This window comes from Eubalaena glacialis, chromosome 4 (genome assembly GCF_028564815.1).
Source record: "Eubalaena glacialis isolate mEubGla1 chromosome 4, mEubGla1.1.hap2.+ XY, whole genome shotgun sequence".
NCBI classification, from domain to species: domain Eukaryota; kingdom Metazoa; phylum Chordata; class Mammalia; order Artiodactyla; family Balaenidae; genus Eubalaena; species Eubalaena glacialis.
Window position 1 is genome coordinate 91,781,489 of NC_083719.1, and position 19,432 is coordinate 91,800,920.

The 19,432-nt window shown below is 37.2% G+C and overlaps 1 protein-coding gene across 1 annotated transcript in view; it reads left to right on the forward strand.

Annotated features, from left to right (window-relative positions):
• Positions 1–19,432, forward strand: part of MCC (MCC regulator of WNT signaling pathway) — a 418,786-nt gene that overhangs the window by 85,606 nt on the left and 313,748 nt on the right. Inside the window, exon 3 of the mRNA XM_061189513.1 lies at positions 16,821–17,032. Coding sequence (XP_061045496.1) covers positions 16,821–17,032 — 212 coding nt within the window. The remainder of the gene's footprint in view (positions 1–16,820; positions 17,033–19,432) is intronic.

Genomic DNA, 19,432 nt, shown 5'->3' on the forward strand with positions numbered 1-19,432 from the left:
AGGAATAAAGAGGATCTAAGGCTGCCCAAACACTGTTACGGTCACCAGCAAAGGCACTTTCTGGAGTGGCTATTGCAATGGCTTTGATAGTTTTAACAAAAAAAAAAAGGGAATAGAGGTTTCAACTCAGCATATACAGGGAAGCAATCCTGCAGGAAAATCTTGATTACCCAGCAGCAGCTTATATGTGGCAAATCTTGCTTTCAAATTATGAGTGTAATTAAGGATGTAACATAATAATGTCCTTAATATATCTCACAGATTTAGTAACCTGAAGATCAGCAGCATCCATTAAAACCAAACATTTTCCTTTTCCCTAACCCAGGGAAAGTGTGAAACACTAAAATAGAGAGAAAATCTGTTTGGGTTTAGTCTGAGAAGTCATGTCATTTGCCATGAACAGACTAAGAGACCTTCTGAACAAGGCAGTGGGATAGGATATTGTAAATCATTTCTCCCCCATCCCCAGCATAACCAAGTTATGTCCTCATTGGTTGTTTAAGGTGGTGTGTGTTCTCAGAAGATTGAACACACATATTAAAATGTAAGTATAAAACAGCTAACAAAACCAAAGACAACAGATGTTTTTGACATCATCTGAGACAGTGAGAATGATCAAGAGTCATTTGTATGTTACTTATGTATCAGAATGGAAATGTTTCTGTATTGGGTATATTTGAACTTCAATTCTGTATGTGTGTGTGCATGTAAACTTTAAATATTCTGCACTTAAGATGTCAAATTCTATTTATGGTACACTGGCTTTCATCTCTCCATTCTGAAGTCACTGCAGACAGAACAAAGAAACAAAATATGATGTATTTTGTTTTTAAACTTCTAAGCAAGCATGTGTAAGATCAGTGGATTCTCAGGTATTTCCTGAGATATTAAATAATTTAGATTTCTCTTGTAGATTAGTACCTCACGTAATAATATACACTGTTCTGTGGTGGTCTAAATTCTTGTAAAGTGATGTCTCAAGTAGTGCAAACTGGTTCTTTCTTACTTCCTGATTTTGTCTTTTATCAGCATTTCAAGCTATTTGATGCTGCTCTTTTTGAATATATTATTTTAGCCTCATTCCCAGTGGCATTAATCACTTCATTTTAGTCAGCAAAAGACAAAGAGTTCATGGAAATCCAGGTGTGTTTATCTCAGGTGGTAATCCTGGCATGAAGGGTGCCAGTGATTACCTGTGTTGATTGTATCTTTTGAACCACATAGAACCCAATAAAATTGTTCATCTTTTTTCTCTCCAGCATGATTTAACTGCACCAATTCGTTAAGTGTCACTGTTTTTATGGGATGTTGAAACCATTCCAATGTCAGTGGCAGTGATACAACTTGGCATGATTTTAGATACTTTTCATGGAATAAAAATGATTACTTGGCTGAGATAAAGGCTCAGTCTGCTCGCAGAAAGTGTTTAGTTTGGCCAGACTATTTTATTGTCCATTGTTCATTCTAGAGAAACTGTCACTCAACATTATAAGCACAAAAAGCACAGGAAAGCTTATTTTGCTTCCTGTTTTATCTCTTGTAAGACTACTGCAAGTTCGTTGGAGAACATATATGAAAGAGCATTAATAAATGACTGTTTAAATCAGTTAAATCTTTATGGTTGTTTTGGAAGAATTTTGTATAGTTTCCAGTTGATCCATTTAAGTTTGCTATCCACAAGAAGATCTAGGTGAAGGAGAATTTAATCCGATACCTTGTGTATTTATTTAGCTCTCATTTATGAATACATATCAGTCAGTTCTAGATAAATTTTAATGCAAAAAATTACCATGTCAGATTTCTCTCTTGGTATTTATAATGTTTTCTTTGATTTATCTGATTTAAGATTTAGAGTACTTGATAAGATTTTGCCCTTGAATTATAAGACTACAGCCCAGAGAATCTGTTAAATACCATCTAGTTTCACCATCTGTTTAGTATAGATGAGGAAATGGAGAACTGGAGGATTAAATAATAACTGTTAGGTCACAGAGTTAGTTGGTGGCATGGCTGGGACTAGACTGGAGCTCTCCTGGCTCCTAGTTTGTTTTTCTGCTAATTCACACTGCTGTGTTCTTTCCTCTTTTTCTCTTGCTGTATTAACAAAAACTTAGAATTCCAACCTCTAGGATTGTTTGTTTTTCTATTAGGAATTTCTAGGTAGAGATTTAGAACTCTGCACTCCCTGAACTCCTAAAGAGTAAATTTAGTTACCAATCTCACCTATTTCAGTTGCTTTAATGCCACAACCAAGACACTCAAAATGCTTATGTTTTTCTAACACTTTACACTTTGCCCTTCTTTTTTTTTAACTTAGGTTATACTATTCTTCAAGGGATTTTTCACTTAATCTCATTTGGATAACAGTAAGTAGGTCTAGAATCTATGGATGTAAACATTAACCTTTTCACCTTGCCCTTTGTATGTCAACATAGTACTTAAATATCATCTGTCTCCAAACTTGCCACTAGATGGTACTGGTTCTTGGGCAAAAACCCTGATAAAAAAGGACCCCATTGTTAGTGTCCACCTGTGTATGAAATTGAGACTATAGTTTATGATATATACTTAGGTCTACAAGGCCACAGCCCTGGGATGGGTGGGGTCTCCCCTGAACAGGAAGGTGATTTCTGATTGTTCCTCCCAGTCCATCACCTGGGAGAGATAGGTCCTCAGATATAGAACTGTAGCTCAAAAGGAAGGGTTGCAAATGCTTACTGAGGGCAGGTAGACAACATAAATGAGTGAAGTTCACCAGATGCAGGCTCCAGCAAACTGGAGGACACGTGCCCATTTGCAAAGAGGCAGCCAATGCTCAACTACAGCCAAATGTGGGAATGGGAGCCAAATGTTTCCAGACATTGTATGTGTGTGTGTTTGTGTGTGTGTATATATGTGTGTGTGTTCAATACCAGAAAATATTTTTACTTTTTAAAAATATAATCTCTCCAAAGTTTTAATACTGATGACTAAATTTTTAAAAACTGATTTTTGAGTAGAATCAACAAAATATAACTGTGGACCAGATATAGTTCATACCCACCAGTCTGCAGCTTCTGTCAGAAGAAAGTCTTAAGTCAACAGAGTAGTAGGTGACTTCTTTTTGAGCCTTTGCCCCTTGCTTTTGGAATAAGAAGAATTTGACTATCTAGTTTTATGCTCTTAAATGCTGGGAATTGGGATAATATCATAACATAGGCTGGACTGGGAATTAGGATGGGATAGGGATAGTACCCACAAAAAGTAAATCTCCACAGATATGCCTGATTATCGAGTTTCATGCCATTTCTATGTTAATTTCTCTTTTGATGTTTATAAAATCTTTTATGAATGCTGCCACTTTGCTTTGTTTGTGGTTTTAAGGAAGAACAATTGTCCATTCTTGGGCCACAGTGTCGGAGGGGAAACAACTCTGCCTCTTCATGGCCTGGGAATGGTTGCAGGGATAATTAGAGGGAAATCCTGAAGGGGAAGGTGAATTATGGATGATAACAGTCGAGATTATGAGGTTCTGTTACATGATCTGTTGTGGAGATTTTCCCTCCATTGCCAGGTTTGTTTTTATTAAGCAAGTTGTCTTCTTATACATCTTCTTATACTTTTCTGCTGATTTGCTTTGTTGTTGACTAAGCTGTACTCTTAGAGTCTATTCCTTTGGTTTATCCCAAGGAATGCTTTTGTCCTCATTTTTTAAAAGCCAAATACCAGAGAATATATTTAGCCTTATCAGTCATTCATACTGTGTATTAGTAAAATGATCAGATATTTTTACTTGAGCTGGCTCTCTAATGAGGGGAATCCAAGGGAGAGATTCTGAAGAACAGGTGGGAGGGGGGAGAATTAGTGTTGTGGAATAAACCTGAGGAAGGAAGAAAGAGGTAAGGCTGGGGAAAAACATTTTGTCTTTTTCACTTCTGCGTATGCCTGTCTGATGAAGTCCCAATTCATCCAGTATGGCACAGATCAGTGTTTCCTAAGCTAAGCCTGATAGGCTTCCATAATTTGGGGAATGGGGAACTGAGATCTTAGAGCTGGAACAGGTCATGTGGCCCAAAGGAGCAATCAACCAAGGAGCACCAAGACATCTGAGGAATTCCTCTAAAATGAAAGATAGAGACCAAAACAAGTAGAAGAAACTTAAAGGGAACAGAGACTCTGCAAGGAGAATACTCAAAATAGTCCCTCTTTAATATACTGTGAAATACAGGAAAAAATATTGTATCGATAAAAAAAAAAAACAGGATAAAGAGAAACATTAAAAAAACCTGCTCTGGAAAAAACATAGCATAAATTATAAGCTCAACAAAAAGAATGAGAAATAAAGATAAGAATATCTTCCAGAAAGAGAAGCAGAGAAACAAAGAAATTTAAGATAGGAAAGAAAAGATAAGAAAAATTAGAGGGCTGGTGCAGGATGTTTACCACCCAAATAATAGGCATTCTCAAAAGAGCAAAGAAAACACAGGGGGAGAAATCGTCAACAAAATGGTCCATGAAACTGTCCTCCAAACTGAAGAATCTGTTTCCTGATAGAAGGGGCTGACCAAGCATCACCTACCACAGAATTTTAAGACACATATCATTGTGAAATTTCATAACACTAGGGACCAAAAAAAAAAAAAAAAAAGATTCTTCAAACTTTCAAAGGAAAAACAAAAGAGCACAAATATAAGAGATTTGGAATCAGAATGGCTTCTGACTTCTCAAAAAGGATGACAGACATTAAATTAGCATTGTCTTCAAAAGTCTGAAGAAGAGTTGTTTCCAACTTAAAATTCTTTACCAACTATTAATGAAGTATAAGGGTAAAATATAAATGTTTTCATGCATGCAAAGTCTCAGAAAATTTATTTCCCGTGCCTAATTTCTTAGAAATCTACTAGACCTCCAAAAAAAAGGAGTTAACCTAGGAAGAAAAATACATGGAACCATGAAACAAAGAGTGAAAACAAGTTAGAAGTGAAGCATAATGGTCTTTGGAACCAGTCTGGACTACAGCAGGTCAAAAAGCTCCAGGAGAAGTTTTTCTGACTAAATTTGATGGAATATCTTAAATTATTAAGAGGAGATTTAGATAATTAGCTAAGAAACTGAGCCTGAATTCATGATACATAGAAAACTAAACAAAGATACAAAGAAGTATTAATTTTAGGGAAAACAAGATTATTCAAGAAAAGAAAAGTAGGCATGGCCCATTTGTGAATATGTAGTTTACATCATCATAATTCACACAAGTCATATTTTAAAGAACAAATATGGATTCCCATATCAAGTAACATGATTAGATATCAGGATGTATCTTCCAGCTGAAACAGGTTGTAAAGCTGAAATGACTATAGTTTTAAAGCCCTCCTTTAACACACTGAATATCTAGTGAAATAGTAAAATTTGTGAATCTAAATTATGTCAATGAGGAAACTTGGAGCATCAAGCCACTTTTACCTTGAGATTATTGTCTGAACCTGGTAAAATTGAATTTTGGATTACATGACCTTGTGGGTTCTGGGAACAGAAGACAAATTCCAAGGACTGCTCAGGTAGGGAATTTTATAAAATATACCCTTTTTTCAAGTGCTAGAATATTAGAGGGCTCTACCCTCTGTGTAAAGTTGAATCAGAAGTCCACCACCCTCAGAGTATTCTAAGAGAAGTTGCCTTGGAGATGAGTAAAGCAGTTCTAAAAGTATTTCCACAAATAATTTTCCAAGGAATACGGGCAACTCAGTATCTAAAATTACTAAGTATATCAGGAGACTACATACCACGAGCAGGAATTAACATAAAAAACAAAGCCACCAAGATTTCATTTATTAGAATTATCAGACTCAGAATATAAAGTAATTATGTTTACTATGTTCAGAAAGAAAATCTAAGGTAGAAAAAGAAATCCAAAAAACCAAGCAGATTTGAAAAAGAACCAAATGGACATCTAGGAATGAGAAATGTTATAGTTGAAATTAAACAATTAAAATTAACAACATATTAGTTAGAGATAAAGAGAGAATTAGTGAAATAGAAAAAAGGTTAGATGACATTATAAAGCACAGAGGAAGAAACACATGTAAAAGGTAAAATATGAAAGAGACATAAAATTGGATTCTCAGAAGAAGAGGAAAGAAAGAATGAAGCAGAATAAGCATTTGAAGTAATGGCTTAGAATTTTTGAAAACTAGATACTAACGAGTAGATTCCAAAATCCCAATGAGTCCTGAGCAGGAAAAATTACAAGAAATATACATATCAAGTAACATAATTAGATAATTAGACACATTACTGTGAGCGTGTAGAACACCAAAGATAAAGAGAAAATCTAGGAAAGTATTTTTTTAAAAGGCAGATTACTTTCAAAGGAGCAACAGTTAGGCTGAGAGCAGACTCTCAAGAATAATGGAAGACAATGGCATTCCTCTGTCCTCTATGTATTGAGAAAGGTAATTGACAAGCTAACACACCATACCCAGCAAAAGTATATTTCAAGAATCAGGGTGAAATAAAGACATTTAAAGACAAACATGAACCTAGAGAAGACCTTCATTAAGAGAAATTCTAAAGGATATATTTAAAACAAAATGAGAGTGGTTCCAGATAGAAGTTCTGAGTTGGAAGGGAGAAAGAAGAATAAAGAAAGTGGTAAATATGTGAATAAACTTAAATTAAATAAACAGTAAAAAACAATAATACTTTTCCTGGAGTTTTAAGAGAAAATAAATATTCAACAATAGAAGCATATAGGTTGAGAGTGGGATAAATAGATATTAAGTTTTCTAAGGTTCTTATATTGTCCAGAGCTAGGTAAAGATATAGATAAACTTTAGATTTTGATAAATTAAGGATGTATGTTGTAATGTCTATCATAATCAGTAAAATAGAAAGCATTTAACTCTCAAACCTATAGATGTAAAATATAGAATGAGAAAATGTTTCAAAAGGCAAGAAAAGACAAAGAAATATAGAACAAGAAGACATATAGGAATAACAAAATAAGATGAAAAGAGATTAATCCTTGTATTAGTATTTCAATTAAATGTAAATAGATTAAATTCTGTAGTTAAAGACATAAGTGGTAAGAATGGATTGTAAAATTCTGCTTATGGGCTGTTTATAAGGGATAAATCAAAAACCAATGAGGGACTTCCCTGGTGGTCCAGTGAGTAAGATTCCACGCTCCCGATGCAGGGGGCCCGGGTTCGATCCCTGGTCGGGGAACTGGATCCCATGTGCATGCTGCAACTAAGAAGTCCACATGCCGCAGCTAAAGATCCCACATGCTGCAATGAAGATCCCACGTGCCACAGCTAAGACTGGCACAGCCTAAATAAATAAATAAACATTAAAAAAAAAAAAAACCAATGAAAAGCTTGAAAGAAAAACAATGGCAAAATGTATGTTAAGCCTTCCTCAACAAAAGAAATCTGGAGTAACTATAATAATAGGAAACAAAATTGTCTTTAAGTTAAAAAGTAGGGTGTGGGTTTTTTTCCTGACACCAAATAGATCACTCCAATACCAAGTCTCTGATTCTCTGACCCAACCAGGTGTCCTACAATTCAATTCAACTCTGATGCTACCTGGAGTTAGCACAGACCCCACAAGTTAAGGCACCAATCCCACAACCCTGCCTCAACTTCAGACATCACCCACAAAGGGGATCCCCAGGCTACCTGTACCTCTTCCTGGCCAACTACAAATTCAGGGGTTTCCACAACACCCTTCTCAGGTTTTATAATTTCTAGAATGACAATAGAACTCAGTAAAGTGCTATACTTATTATTACAGTTTAGTGTAAAGGTATAATAATTGAACAGCCAGATAAAGAGGTATATAGGGCAAGACCCAGAGAATCCCAAACACAGGAGCCTCTGTCCCCATGGAGTTGGGTTGCACCACCTTCCCAACACGTAGATGTGTTCACCGACTTGTTAAGGGGATTTTATTGAGATTTTATTACGTAGCCGTGGTTGATTAAATCAACTGCTGATGGCTGAACTCAGTCTCTTGCCCCTATAACCCCTTCTCCAGTCCGTTTGAGTCATCTCATTAGTATACAAATGATACTCTTATTCAGGAAATTCCAAGAATTTTAGGAGCTCTGTGCCAGGAAAAGGGAGCAAAAGCCAATATATATTTTTTATTATACCACAAAAATTTCAAAATGGTGAAGGATTAAATCCACCAAAAAGATGTAACAATTTTAAATTTGTATTTACCCAATAAAGAAAGTCTCAAAATACATAAAGTAAAAATTGACACCTATAAGAGAAATATACCAATCCATAATCATTATGAAGGATTATTAGAATATTTCTCATTAATTGCTGGAATAAGCAGACCAAAACAAACAAACAAAAGCCAAAATAAATAAGGCTCTGTAAGATTTGAACAACCCAATTAATGAACTTGACCTAATGGTCATATAAAGCAGACTCCATCCAACAACTATAAGATATACTTCTTTTTTCAAGTGTACATGGAACATTTGTAAAATTTGATCATGTACAGGCCATAAAACAAGTCTCAACAAATTTAAAAGGACTGAAATAACATAGACCATGTGTTCTGAATATAATGCAGTGAATCTATAAATCAAAACACTACCAAAACCCCATATGATAGGAAATTAAGAACATACCTTGAAATAGTTCCTCGATCTAAGACAAAATTATGAAAATAATTTGAATTGAAATTGAAAATAATTTGAATTGATACTCAAAATAATTTGAATTGAAAGATTATGAAAATATCAATTGAAATACAGCACTTAGAGGAAATTTTATAGCTTTTTATGCATATATTAGAAGATAAAAGAAGAAGGGCTGAGTTGAGCATCCATTCCAAGAATTTAGAAAGAGAACAGCAAAATAAACACAAATAGAAGAGAAGAAAGGATATAATAAAGATAACCAAAATCAAGGAAATAGAAAACAAGCACACAATATAGAGGCACAGTATAGACTAAAGATAGGTTTTTCTAAAAGATTTATGAAATTGATAACTTCCTGGCAAGAATGCTAAAGTGAAAAAAGATAAGGCACAAATAGTTGTTAAAGGAAAAAAAATAAATAAAGACCATTAGAGAGCAAGGATTGAATACTGAGTGGGAAAGTTTTACTGCCAAACAGGCAACCCAATCAAGCATGGAGTCCAGGAAGGCTCTCCAGGTTGAGGTCAGAGGAAAAGAAGACCATGAACTCTCTTGTTCCAGTATTAGGAATGCAAAGCACCTGGGCACTGTTGATTAGCAATATCTGGGTTTGTTGGCTGAGGTCATATGCTATGTAGGCGTAGCATGTTTGTAGCAGGAATAGGGCATCCAGGGGCCTCTAATTTGCACATATAGCAACTGAGTCAAGATTATGTCACCCAGTCAAGCCAAATAAGGGATTATTATACCCAGTATCAGGAGTGAAAAGCAGACATTGCTAGAGATGCTGCAAACATAAACAAAAAGAAGATATTATAAATAGCTTTCTGCTGATATAATTAAAAGTTTAGAAGAAATAAAGAAATTTCCAGAAAATAGAACTTACTAAAACTGATTCATTAAGGAATATAAAATCTGAATAGTTTTATAATGCATTAAGGAATATAAAATCTGAATAGTTTTATAACTAAGAATGAAATTAAAACAGTAATTTAAAAAACTCTTTCCACAAAGAACACTCAAGACCCAGACAACTTCACCAGCAAGGTCTATCTAACACTGGAAGAACAAATAATTCCAGTCTCACATAGACTCACACATAACCTTGATACCAAAACATGACAGGTACAGTGTAAGAAAGAAAAATTATAGGCCAATTTTACTTTTGAACAGAGATGCAAAAATCATAAACAAAATACTAGCAAACCAAAATCAATAATATATAAACAAGATATCACACACTTCGACTATGTTGGGTCTGTCTCTTGAATGCAAGCTTGGTTTAACATTGGAAAATTAATATAACCTACCACTTTTTAAAAGCTTAAACAAAAATGCCAACTTTTCAAGAATAAAAAATAATTCTATTTTTTGCTAAGAAGCTGGAATCAGCATTCAATTTTTGTATTCCTATTTGTGTATTCCCCGCCTCCCCCCACCCTTCCCCGGCATTTTCCCGTTTTGATTAGACTAATTTTCAGCCAAGAAACACGACCATCCCTATGGGCATGCCAACCAAAGGATATGTATGATGCTTCTCACCACAGATAATAGGTCCAGATTAGCATTATCCCCATTTAGTCTTATGGTACTTAAAAATCAGTGACTACCAAGGGCTTACTGAATACATGATGCATTAATATGCCTTGTAAGAGAAGGATAAGTTGATCCAAAATACCAAGAGAAACAAATCTTTTTAAAAAAATCTTAAATTCTTGTAGACCATAGGTGTTACCCCCCCAACCCCAAGCCAGCCTCAGGGTCAAGTGAAACTCAGTTAACCCTTCTTTACTCCAATGCCTCCTCATTTTAACACACTTTCCCTAAATTCTCCTTTGAATTCTTTAGCCCCGAATCAACCCTCTTGCTTATCTCCTTCATATGTCTAGTTTAGACAAACCAAGATAACAAGCTGCCAAATATTATTTTTAGTTTTTTAAAAAGGTTAAAGATGATTACCACCGCATCTTTATTAACTGCTGAAGGGCAGACACTTTGCCTTTTATATTATATTTGGTAAAGAACAGAACAATAGACTCTCAAGCTGGAGAAGAATTTTAAAGGCTGTTTGTTCCAGCTATCCCTTTGGTGGTCTCTAAACTATCTTCCATTTAGTGTTCTCAAGCCTGTGCTTAAATACATTAAGGACTGTTGAATTTACTTGTACAGAGTGGAACATTAAGAAATATCCACTAATGATGATGATGTTGGTAAGCGCACTTCAATAAGAAATACATTTCTTCATTTCTTTCTTTCTTGTCACCTATCAATAGTCTTGGGGTCAGGGGACGGGGGAGGGAGTTGCATTTCAAAATGCATCTTCCACTGTATTCCTAATGTTCCATTGAAATTCAGTGCATTGTCCCCAGATGGGACACGTGTGACCTGTATTCAAAATAGGATGCTAATAGACTCACTTCCTAAAGATTGCCAAAGGCCAAAGAACTGACTTTTTTTTATTGGAGTATAGTTGCTTTACAATGTTGTGTTAGTTTCTGCTGTACAACGAAGTGTAGCAGCTATATGTATACACGTATCCCCTCCCTCTTGGACCTCCCTCCTACTCCCCCCACCATCCCACCCATCTAGGTCATCATAGAGCACTGAGCTGAGCTCCCTGTGCTATACAGCAGGTTCACCTCCCCTTAGTAGGATATGTGCTTCGAATTACTTTTTGTTTTTTTGTTTTTTCCCAGAAGGATACATAGGTTTTTTTTTAACTATCCTTTCCTACCCAGTTCTCCTTGAGACCACAGACACAGATTTTAAGACCATTGGCCTGTGTTTGCATGTAATTTGTGCTGTAGGAAGCTAGAGGCCCTCATGGGAATTGAGCTCCTGAATTTTGGACCAAGAATTGACATTAATAAATGACCAAAGACTCATATGGTGATTCTCCTTTGGACTAAAGGATTTACTGCTGCTTCTGTTGATGTTAGTATTATCTAGAAATAGTAAATGTGCTATGACAGGGAAGGCTGACACCTGGCAGCCAATTTGTTCAAATTCCCCTGTGCTTCTTTCTGTTGGTGTGGTAGTTCTGAATTCAGAAAGGTAGCTGCTTCCAGTGTTTCGAAAGGAGTATTTTCTCTTTTGCCACTGAAGGTAATAAATTAGGCAGTGTTCTCTAAACAATCCACATAAATGAAAGATTAATGACCACTCATAAAATACTGTTAATACATGTCTCAGGATCCCCTAAACACTCTGCATTATCACCTGCCTGTGATGTGATGAGAGGCCCCGGGCATTCAAACGAAGGATGGAAAAAAAAGAACTGGAGGTAGAAAACAGGGGTGTCTAGGGTGGCCAGAGCACAAGTCTGATGAATAAATCATATCTACTCAGCCCTTGCTGCCGCCACTGCCGGGCTGTGCAGATTTCCTTACGGTGCTGGACACAGCTGTTAGGAAGGCCAAGTGTCCTCTGGACGTAGGAGTTGGCCAAGTAGAATAGGGAAGCAAAGTCTATCGAACCTGATAACCAAAGACTGTGAGTTGTTAATGGAATATTCCATACTCAGAGAAACATAACTTTGGCCGTGACCTAATTGGCTATTTTTATTGTCTGTAATGCTGATATTAAGTACAAAACTATTGATGAAAATTTAGCCACTGGTTAGGTGCCAAAGGTTTGTTTTTTAAAAATTGGTAATTTTGGACTTCCCTGGTGGCGCAGTGGTTAAGAATCCGCCTGCCAATGCAGTGGACATGGGTTCGATCCCTGGTCCGGGAAGATCCCACATGCCACGGAGCAACTACTGAGCCCACGCGCCACAACTACTGAGTCCGCATGCTGCAACTACTGAAGCCTGTATGCCTAGAGCCTGTGCTCCGCGACAAGAGAAGCCACTGCAATGAGAAGCCCGCGCACCACAACGAAGCGTAGCCCCCGCTCACTGCAACTAGAGAAAGCCCCCTCACAGCAATGAAGACCCAGTACAGCCAACAAAAAATAAATTTTTTAAAAATTAAAAAAAAAACAGCTCATAAATAAAAAAAAAAAGAATTGGTAATTTTAACAGGTACCTTTCAGAACCTGGGAGGTACACATTTCCCTCATATATGCGTTCCCTAATAAATTGTCCAAAATGGGTTCCAAATAACTAAAATTGTGAGGTGTGACTAGATAATTGCTCACATTTCTTGATCAGTTTGTCATATACCAGGGATTGTCTCATACGTTCTACATATTTTAATCTTATTTAACTCTCACAGCACCTCTATGAAATACATATTATTATCCCCATTTTAAAGTTGAGAAAACTGAAGCTTAGGTTAAATAATTTGCGTGAGGTCACATAGCTGGTCATGGTGACTCTTGACTTGACCTCAGTGAATCTGACCACAAAACCCCAGCTCTTAACCACTATTGTATGCAAATGAGCAAAGTCTATAAAATGATGCTAAAAGAGAGAAAATATCTTTTTTCTTAAAATGGAAAAATGACTTCGCTATTCATAGACTGTGAGTGGATCTATATAAGATAATATATGTAAGGTTCGTAGAGCAGTGCCTGGCTCTTATTGGCTTTGAATAAATGTTAGCTGTCATGGTTGTTGTAGTATCTTTAAGGTAAATTTCAGGTGTTCCAAATGTTGGTTTGCCTGATTCTCACAGGGAGCTTGGCCCATGGGAAGGTGGCATAATGCCTTTGGTGAATAAGTGCATTAATTGCAGGCTTTGAAACCAAAACTGGGTGGCACTTTGAAAATGGTATTAAAGCCCTAGCTCATAGCCAAGTACCCAGCAGAGCAAGGATCTCAGTGTTTGGCAGATTTTCTGTTGCAGCATCCTCTCTGAAAGCAGGGTTTTCCCAGTGATGTATTTTATAAAGATGTCAAATTGCCACTTGTTTCCTGTGCTTTTCTGATAAGAGACGCATTTGCAATCTGTGCTCTGCCACCTTTAAACACTAAGTATTCAGATTTTTAAAAGTATACATCTTACTTCTTACTTCAGAGCACCCTAGAGGATTATGGTGGCAGATACTATGGCCTCCTTTGGTTCTGTGTATGCAGAGACCTCTAGGCCCAGGGAGTGCTTTGGCCTTTGGTATTTAACGGGATGCTGTACAGCCACTGTCCTTACTGGCCTGGAGAGCAGCTGCTCAGTGGTTATTATGGACTGAATATTTGTGTCCCCCCAAAATTCATATGTTGAAGCCCTAACCGCCAATGTGATAGTTGTTAGAGATGGGGCTTTTGGGAGGGGAATAGTTAGATGAGGTCATGGTGATGGGGCCCTCATGATGCGATTAGTGTCCTTATCAGAAGAGACATCAGAGAGTCTGGTGAGCATGGGGGACAATAGAACATGGTGTCCATGTTCAGGAAAAGAAAACATGGCCATCTGCCTGTGGTCAGCAGGCTTCTTTTGAGGTGAGCAAGGGAGTGAAAAGAGACTGGCATGAGGCTGAGAGTGAGCCTGTAAACGTCAGGGACCATCATGCTTCAAGGGGCAAAAGGAAGATGGTTACTAGACCTACATTTTTGAAATTTTTCAGTGAGTTCTTCCAAATTAAATGACGAATTTTGCCTCAGGAATGTTGGGTTTTATCCAGAAAAATGTAATGTGAAGACATTAAAAGAGAGTAATGGGAATAGTCTACTGTATTTTTTTAATTGACGTATAGTTGATTTACAATGTTGTGTTAATTTCTGCTGTACAGCAAAGTGACTCAGTTATACACATCTACTGTATTTTTTTTAAAATACACTTTGTTTTTTTGTGGTCCATTTATGTGGATGCTAATATGATTGCCTTGGCTCCTTAGCAGAGGATCTGAGTTCTCAGCAAAACTTCAGCAAAAATTGTTGTGGTAATAGTGTGAGGGCCTTTTGATCTTGCTGATTAACATGGAGCTTGGCTAACCTGATTATATAACTCTGCCCGAAACTGGGTTTCGGTCTGTTAATACGGCATAATACAGTCAAATGAAGCTTCCTTGGGCTGTCTTATCCCAGAACTGTTGTGTTTTATTATTTGAAATGAAGTTCTCATAAAGAACTTTGCATAAAGAAAAAGTTTAAGTGTATAATTTATTTTGATTTTTAAAATTAATCTCCATGTTGCTTTTCCTGGTTAAGAAGTGAAACCCTGGGGTACTACAACTGTGAATAATTCAGCAATCCATTCAATAAATGTGTGTTAAATTCCTGATATGTTGCAGGCTATGTGCAAGGTACTGGGGATACCGTGGTGAAACATAAAAGGCAAGGGCCCAACGCTATGCTTTTTTGCCTTATGTATGAGCTATCAGGCCATTCAACCCATTTTTCAACTCTAAGATCGATCAGTCTTCTGACCACACATTGCTGGGGCCAGGACAGAGAATGTGTAGCAGCTAGGCAGACAGCATTCAGAGGAGCAGTGGGGAGGAAGGGCAGGCATTTTGGAGTCTATGCTGATATGAAGCAAAGCCACCCTTGCAATACAGTTGATAGACTTTAATATTAAAATAAACTTTGGGCAATTGCAAACATAACAACAGAGTTGTCTGCTTTGGTACAAAGACATGTCACCCCAGCTATACAGCATTGTATGAAAAAAGTGTTGGGTCAGGCTGACTGAAGAAGATCAGCAGAACATGAACAGTAGAGGGAAACCATCTGAAGTGGTTCCAGACAAAGACAGTTTTCCTAATTCCATTGATGAAATTCACCAATACCCAGTAAGGGGAGATTGGAAATTCACATCAGAACCCGCTGTACATAATTTGTAGTTTGCTCTATGTAATTATACTCAAGTAAATTGTAGAGGAATCTATGTATGTTCTCCTTTCATAGTACAAATTAAATCATTTTAACGAATCCCTTTTTTTAAATTAAAAGTCATGTATTAAAGACCCACCAAAATGAAAACTCCACAAGCAGGGACTGCAATTCATCATGCTCACTGCTCTGTCCCCAGAACAGTGTGTAGCTCGTTGTCATATTTTCTGGCTGCCCAGGCCTTTTGCATACTCTTCCTATGCTTAGGAAAGGTCTCATCTTACAAATCCTACCTCCCCAAAGTGGAAGCCAGAAAACAAATTTCCCAGCCTCCTCTGCAGCTAAGATAGAAGCATGTGACCCAGGATCCACCAGCCAGCTGCACCCACAAGGGACTTCTACTCAGAAGTGAACACAAAGAAGCAAGCTTTACCCCAAATCTAATTTTTCTAGCAAAGGTGGAGACTGAAGCATCAGTCTTTCTCCTCCAGTAAGGTTTCCCTGAATATCGCCCATCCTTCTTGAGGGCAGTCGGGTCTAGACCTTCTCTAGGTCTACTTTTCATTGTACTTACCCATGCTATTATAATGATTATCATCTTTAATTAGGTTCTAATCTGCTGTGATAGTTAAGGTAATCCTAGCTGCTCTCACAAACAAACCAAAAATATATGGTGGATCAATCACAGAAGAAGTTTCCCTTTCCTGATCACATAAAGTTAAAATGGTACTTGGGTTCAGCCGACAGCCCCCTGGCAGGAGGTAATTCATAGATCCAGGCATCTTCCATCGTGCGGCTTTGCCATCTGTACCACGTGGCTTCCAAGGGTGCTATGCCCATCTGAACCAGGCCAGAGGCAAAGGGCCTGAAGAATCAAATGCTGGGGGTTTTATGAGCTAGCCTCTGAAACTATGCTTATCACTTCTGTTCACATTCTATTGTTCAGAGCTCAGCCATGTGGCTACACCTAACTGGCAAACACAGTCTAGCTTCCCGTAGCTTCTTCCAGGTAAGAGTACATGGACACTAGAAAATTATGACAAAGTGCCAGATCTAACTTTCTATCTTCTCTCTTGCTTCCATCCTCCTCGACTGGGAAAAAGGATGACAGTAAGAGGCTAATCATACAGTAACACTGTGTAAATCACAGACAGCTGTAGCTCTGATCTGGATTCCCTTTTCTTGGCTCTTCTGTGCTTTTTGCTAAACATTTCTCTTGGGGTGGGGGGAAGGCACGTATTCATTGGATAGTTATTTCTGAATGCTTTGCCTAAAACTGCTTTTATCTCCAAGCTCCCCATGTGTCACTTTGAAAGGGAAAGTGCTTAGCATGCAGCCTGGGCGCCACATGTGTTCTGACGCGCTGGCACGTGGATGAGTTAGGCGGTTCCAAATCATTGCCTCTTGGCCTCCCCCAGGCTAATGCAGGAAACATCTTTTTTTCGCCCCTGCCTCTCCTGGACCTAGGTGCCTTATCAGCGGCCAGGGAAAGCTGGGAATACGACTCGGGAGCCAGGGACCTCCAGAGCCCGGACTTGCAGAGTCAGTCAGCCCTACAGAAGCTTCTTGAGTATGGGGGAAGCTCTTTGCAGCAGCAGGCTGCTCTCCACAAGCTGCTCACACAGTCCCCGCGTTTTGGCAACTCTGTAGGAGGAAGCTATCTAGAGCTGGCCAACACGGTGAGTCCTTTCTGGTTCAGAGAACACATCTTTAGGCCTGTGTGTATGCCAATACAAATATTTGAATTTTGAGCTCCAGGGGACGTATCGGGTATTGTCTTTTTTATTGAGCTAAATGTTGTACCATTCCCAGCATTGCCAATAATGTTAAGGGCTCCAAATACTTAAGATTGGTGACTTCGCTCTCACTATTGAGAGAGTGGTTGCCTAAAAAATGTTTTAAGTCTGTATGTTAAAAAAAAAAAATGTTTTAAGTCTGCATGTTGTACAGATTTAATTACTAGAATATCTACAATGGCTTCACCATAGAATATTTTCTGGGACCAGACATTACAAGTTAATAAGATATAATTCTTTGTGTTCCCTAATTTGGACTTCACTCGTTTGAAAAGCAAACAAGAAAATATTTCATTGAAAGTTTGATCATTGTTTCTGCTTGTACTTTAAAAACATATTCTGTTGAAAACTATGGAACAGCTTAGAATTCCATTATGCTTAGTTTAAACTTCTTTTTTACCTCAGGATGAATTATTACCGTGATGACCTTTGGGTGAAAAGCTATTGTCTTCCCTTTTAAGCTAGAGCTGGGGAACGAGGTGGGGTTGGCTGATGACCTGGGCCATGTTGGGGTGACATGCAGACAGTTTGTAAATTAGGGTTGCTATCTAGCCACTGTGTGAAAGGTCCGTAAACCTACCTTGCTTTTTGAAACGGAAGTTTGAAACCAGAGGTGGTATAAGCATCTTTTTTTTGTTTGTTTGTTTTTGTTTGTTTGTTTGTTTTTTAGTCTTTGGTTGAACCATATACCATTCTAAGTGCTCTACATTACATATACTATCTCACATAATTTCCCAACAATTCTACTACTATCCCATTTTACGTATGAGACAAGAAGTTAAGTAACATGCCCAAGATGACACAGATATATTATTTTTTTTCTATGTCATAATATTGACATTGAGTCCAGTAATCCTCCACTGTGACAGCTCCTTTACTTTGCAGTGAAAATTGATTTGTATATTTTTTGCCTCTGAGTCCTTGTGGGATTTTTTTTTTTTAATTCAAACAGAAAGTCACAAAAATTATAATCATCCTCATCAGTTCACTCAGTCCCATGTAATTGTTTTTTTCATCTTGATCTTTTGTTAGCACTTTTATGAATTCATCAGTTTTCCATTAGAGTTCTGAAAATGCTTATTCATTCAGTTCAGCGGTATAGTCAGTTACCAGAAACCTGTACTTGTCAGAGTCTTTTCCATGAACTCCTTGAAGATGAAACCCTTTTATAGGAACATTTTTGCAAAAGCATCAGAGTACACCCAGAACTGTCTGTAATTGACAAAAGACTTAAAAATGACCACGGTTAAAGATTTGATGAAAGTTCATAATAATGCAATTGACAAGGAAATTTAGTTATTTCTGAGATATACATTTTAAAGTAATAACTAGAATTATGACTTATAACATTATACCAGAACATATAAGATTTTTAGAAATTTCATGTAATGTCTGAAACATTTAAATTAACATATTTCCATACAAATAACCCAAATAAAGTTTAGTATTAGTTTTTTTTGTTTGTTTTTTTATACTGCATGTTCTTATTAGTCATCAATTTTATACACATCAGTGTATACATGTCAATCCCAATCGCTCAATTCAGCACACCACCATCCCCACCCCACCGCGGTTTTCCCCCCTTGGTGTCCATACGTTTGTTCTCCACATCTGTGTCTCAACTTCTGCCCTGCAAACCGGTTCATCTGTACCATTTTTCTTGACAACTTCATTTACGTATATTTACAGTCTGCTTTGAGGTAGACTAATGGTTTTCAGACTTCTTGTGTTTGAGGCATATTTTCTAATTCTGACATTTTTGGTGACGTGTTTGAAGGCACTAACAATCCTAAATACGCAGCAAAAATTACAGTACAATCATCAGACAAATCCCAATTAAAAGACATTCTGCAAAATACTTGACCAGTACTCTTTGAAATTGTCAAGGATATCAAAAGTAAGGAAAGTCTGAAAAAGAGAAACTCACAGCTAAAAGGAGCCTAAGAAGATCTGACAACTTCTTATTTGTGGTACCCTGGCTGGGACATCAGGTAAAAACTAAGGAAACCTGGATAAATTATGGATTTTAGTTAATAATAATTATCAGTATTGATTCATTAATTGTGACACTGTACCATAATCATGTAAGATGTTCATAATAGGGGAAATTGGGCATGAAGTATGTGAGAACTCTCTGTCCCATCTTTGCAACTTTTCTAAAAAAATTTTAAATATATTAAAAACATACACACAATCACTACTAGGGTGTAACTATGTCTCATAAAACCTATAAAAGAACCCATAGTTATTGCACTGTTTGCCACTTGGTCACCCTTCAAGGAC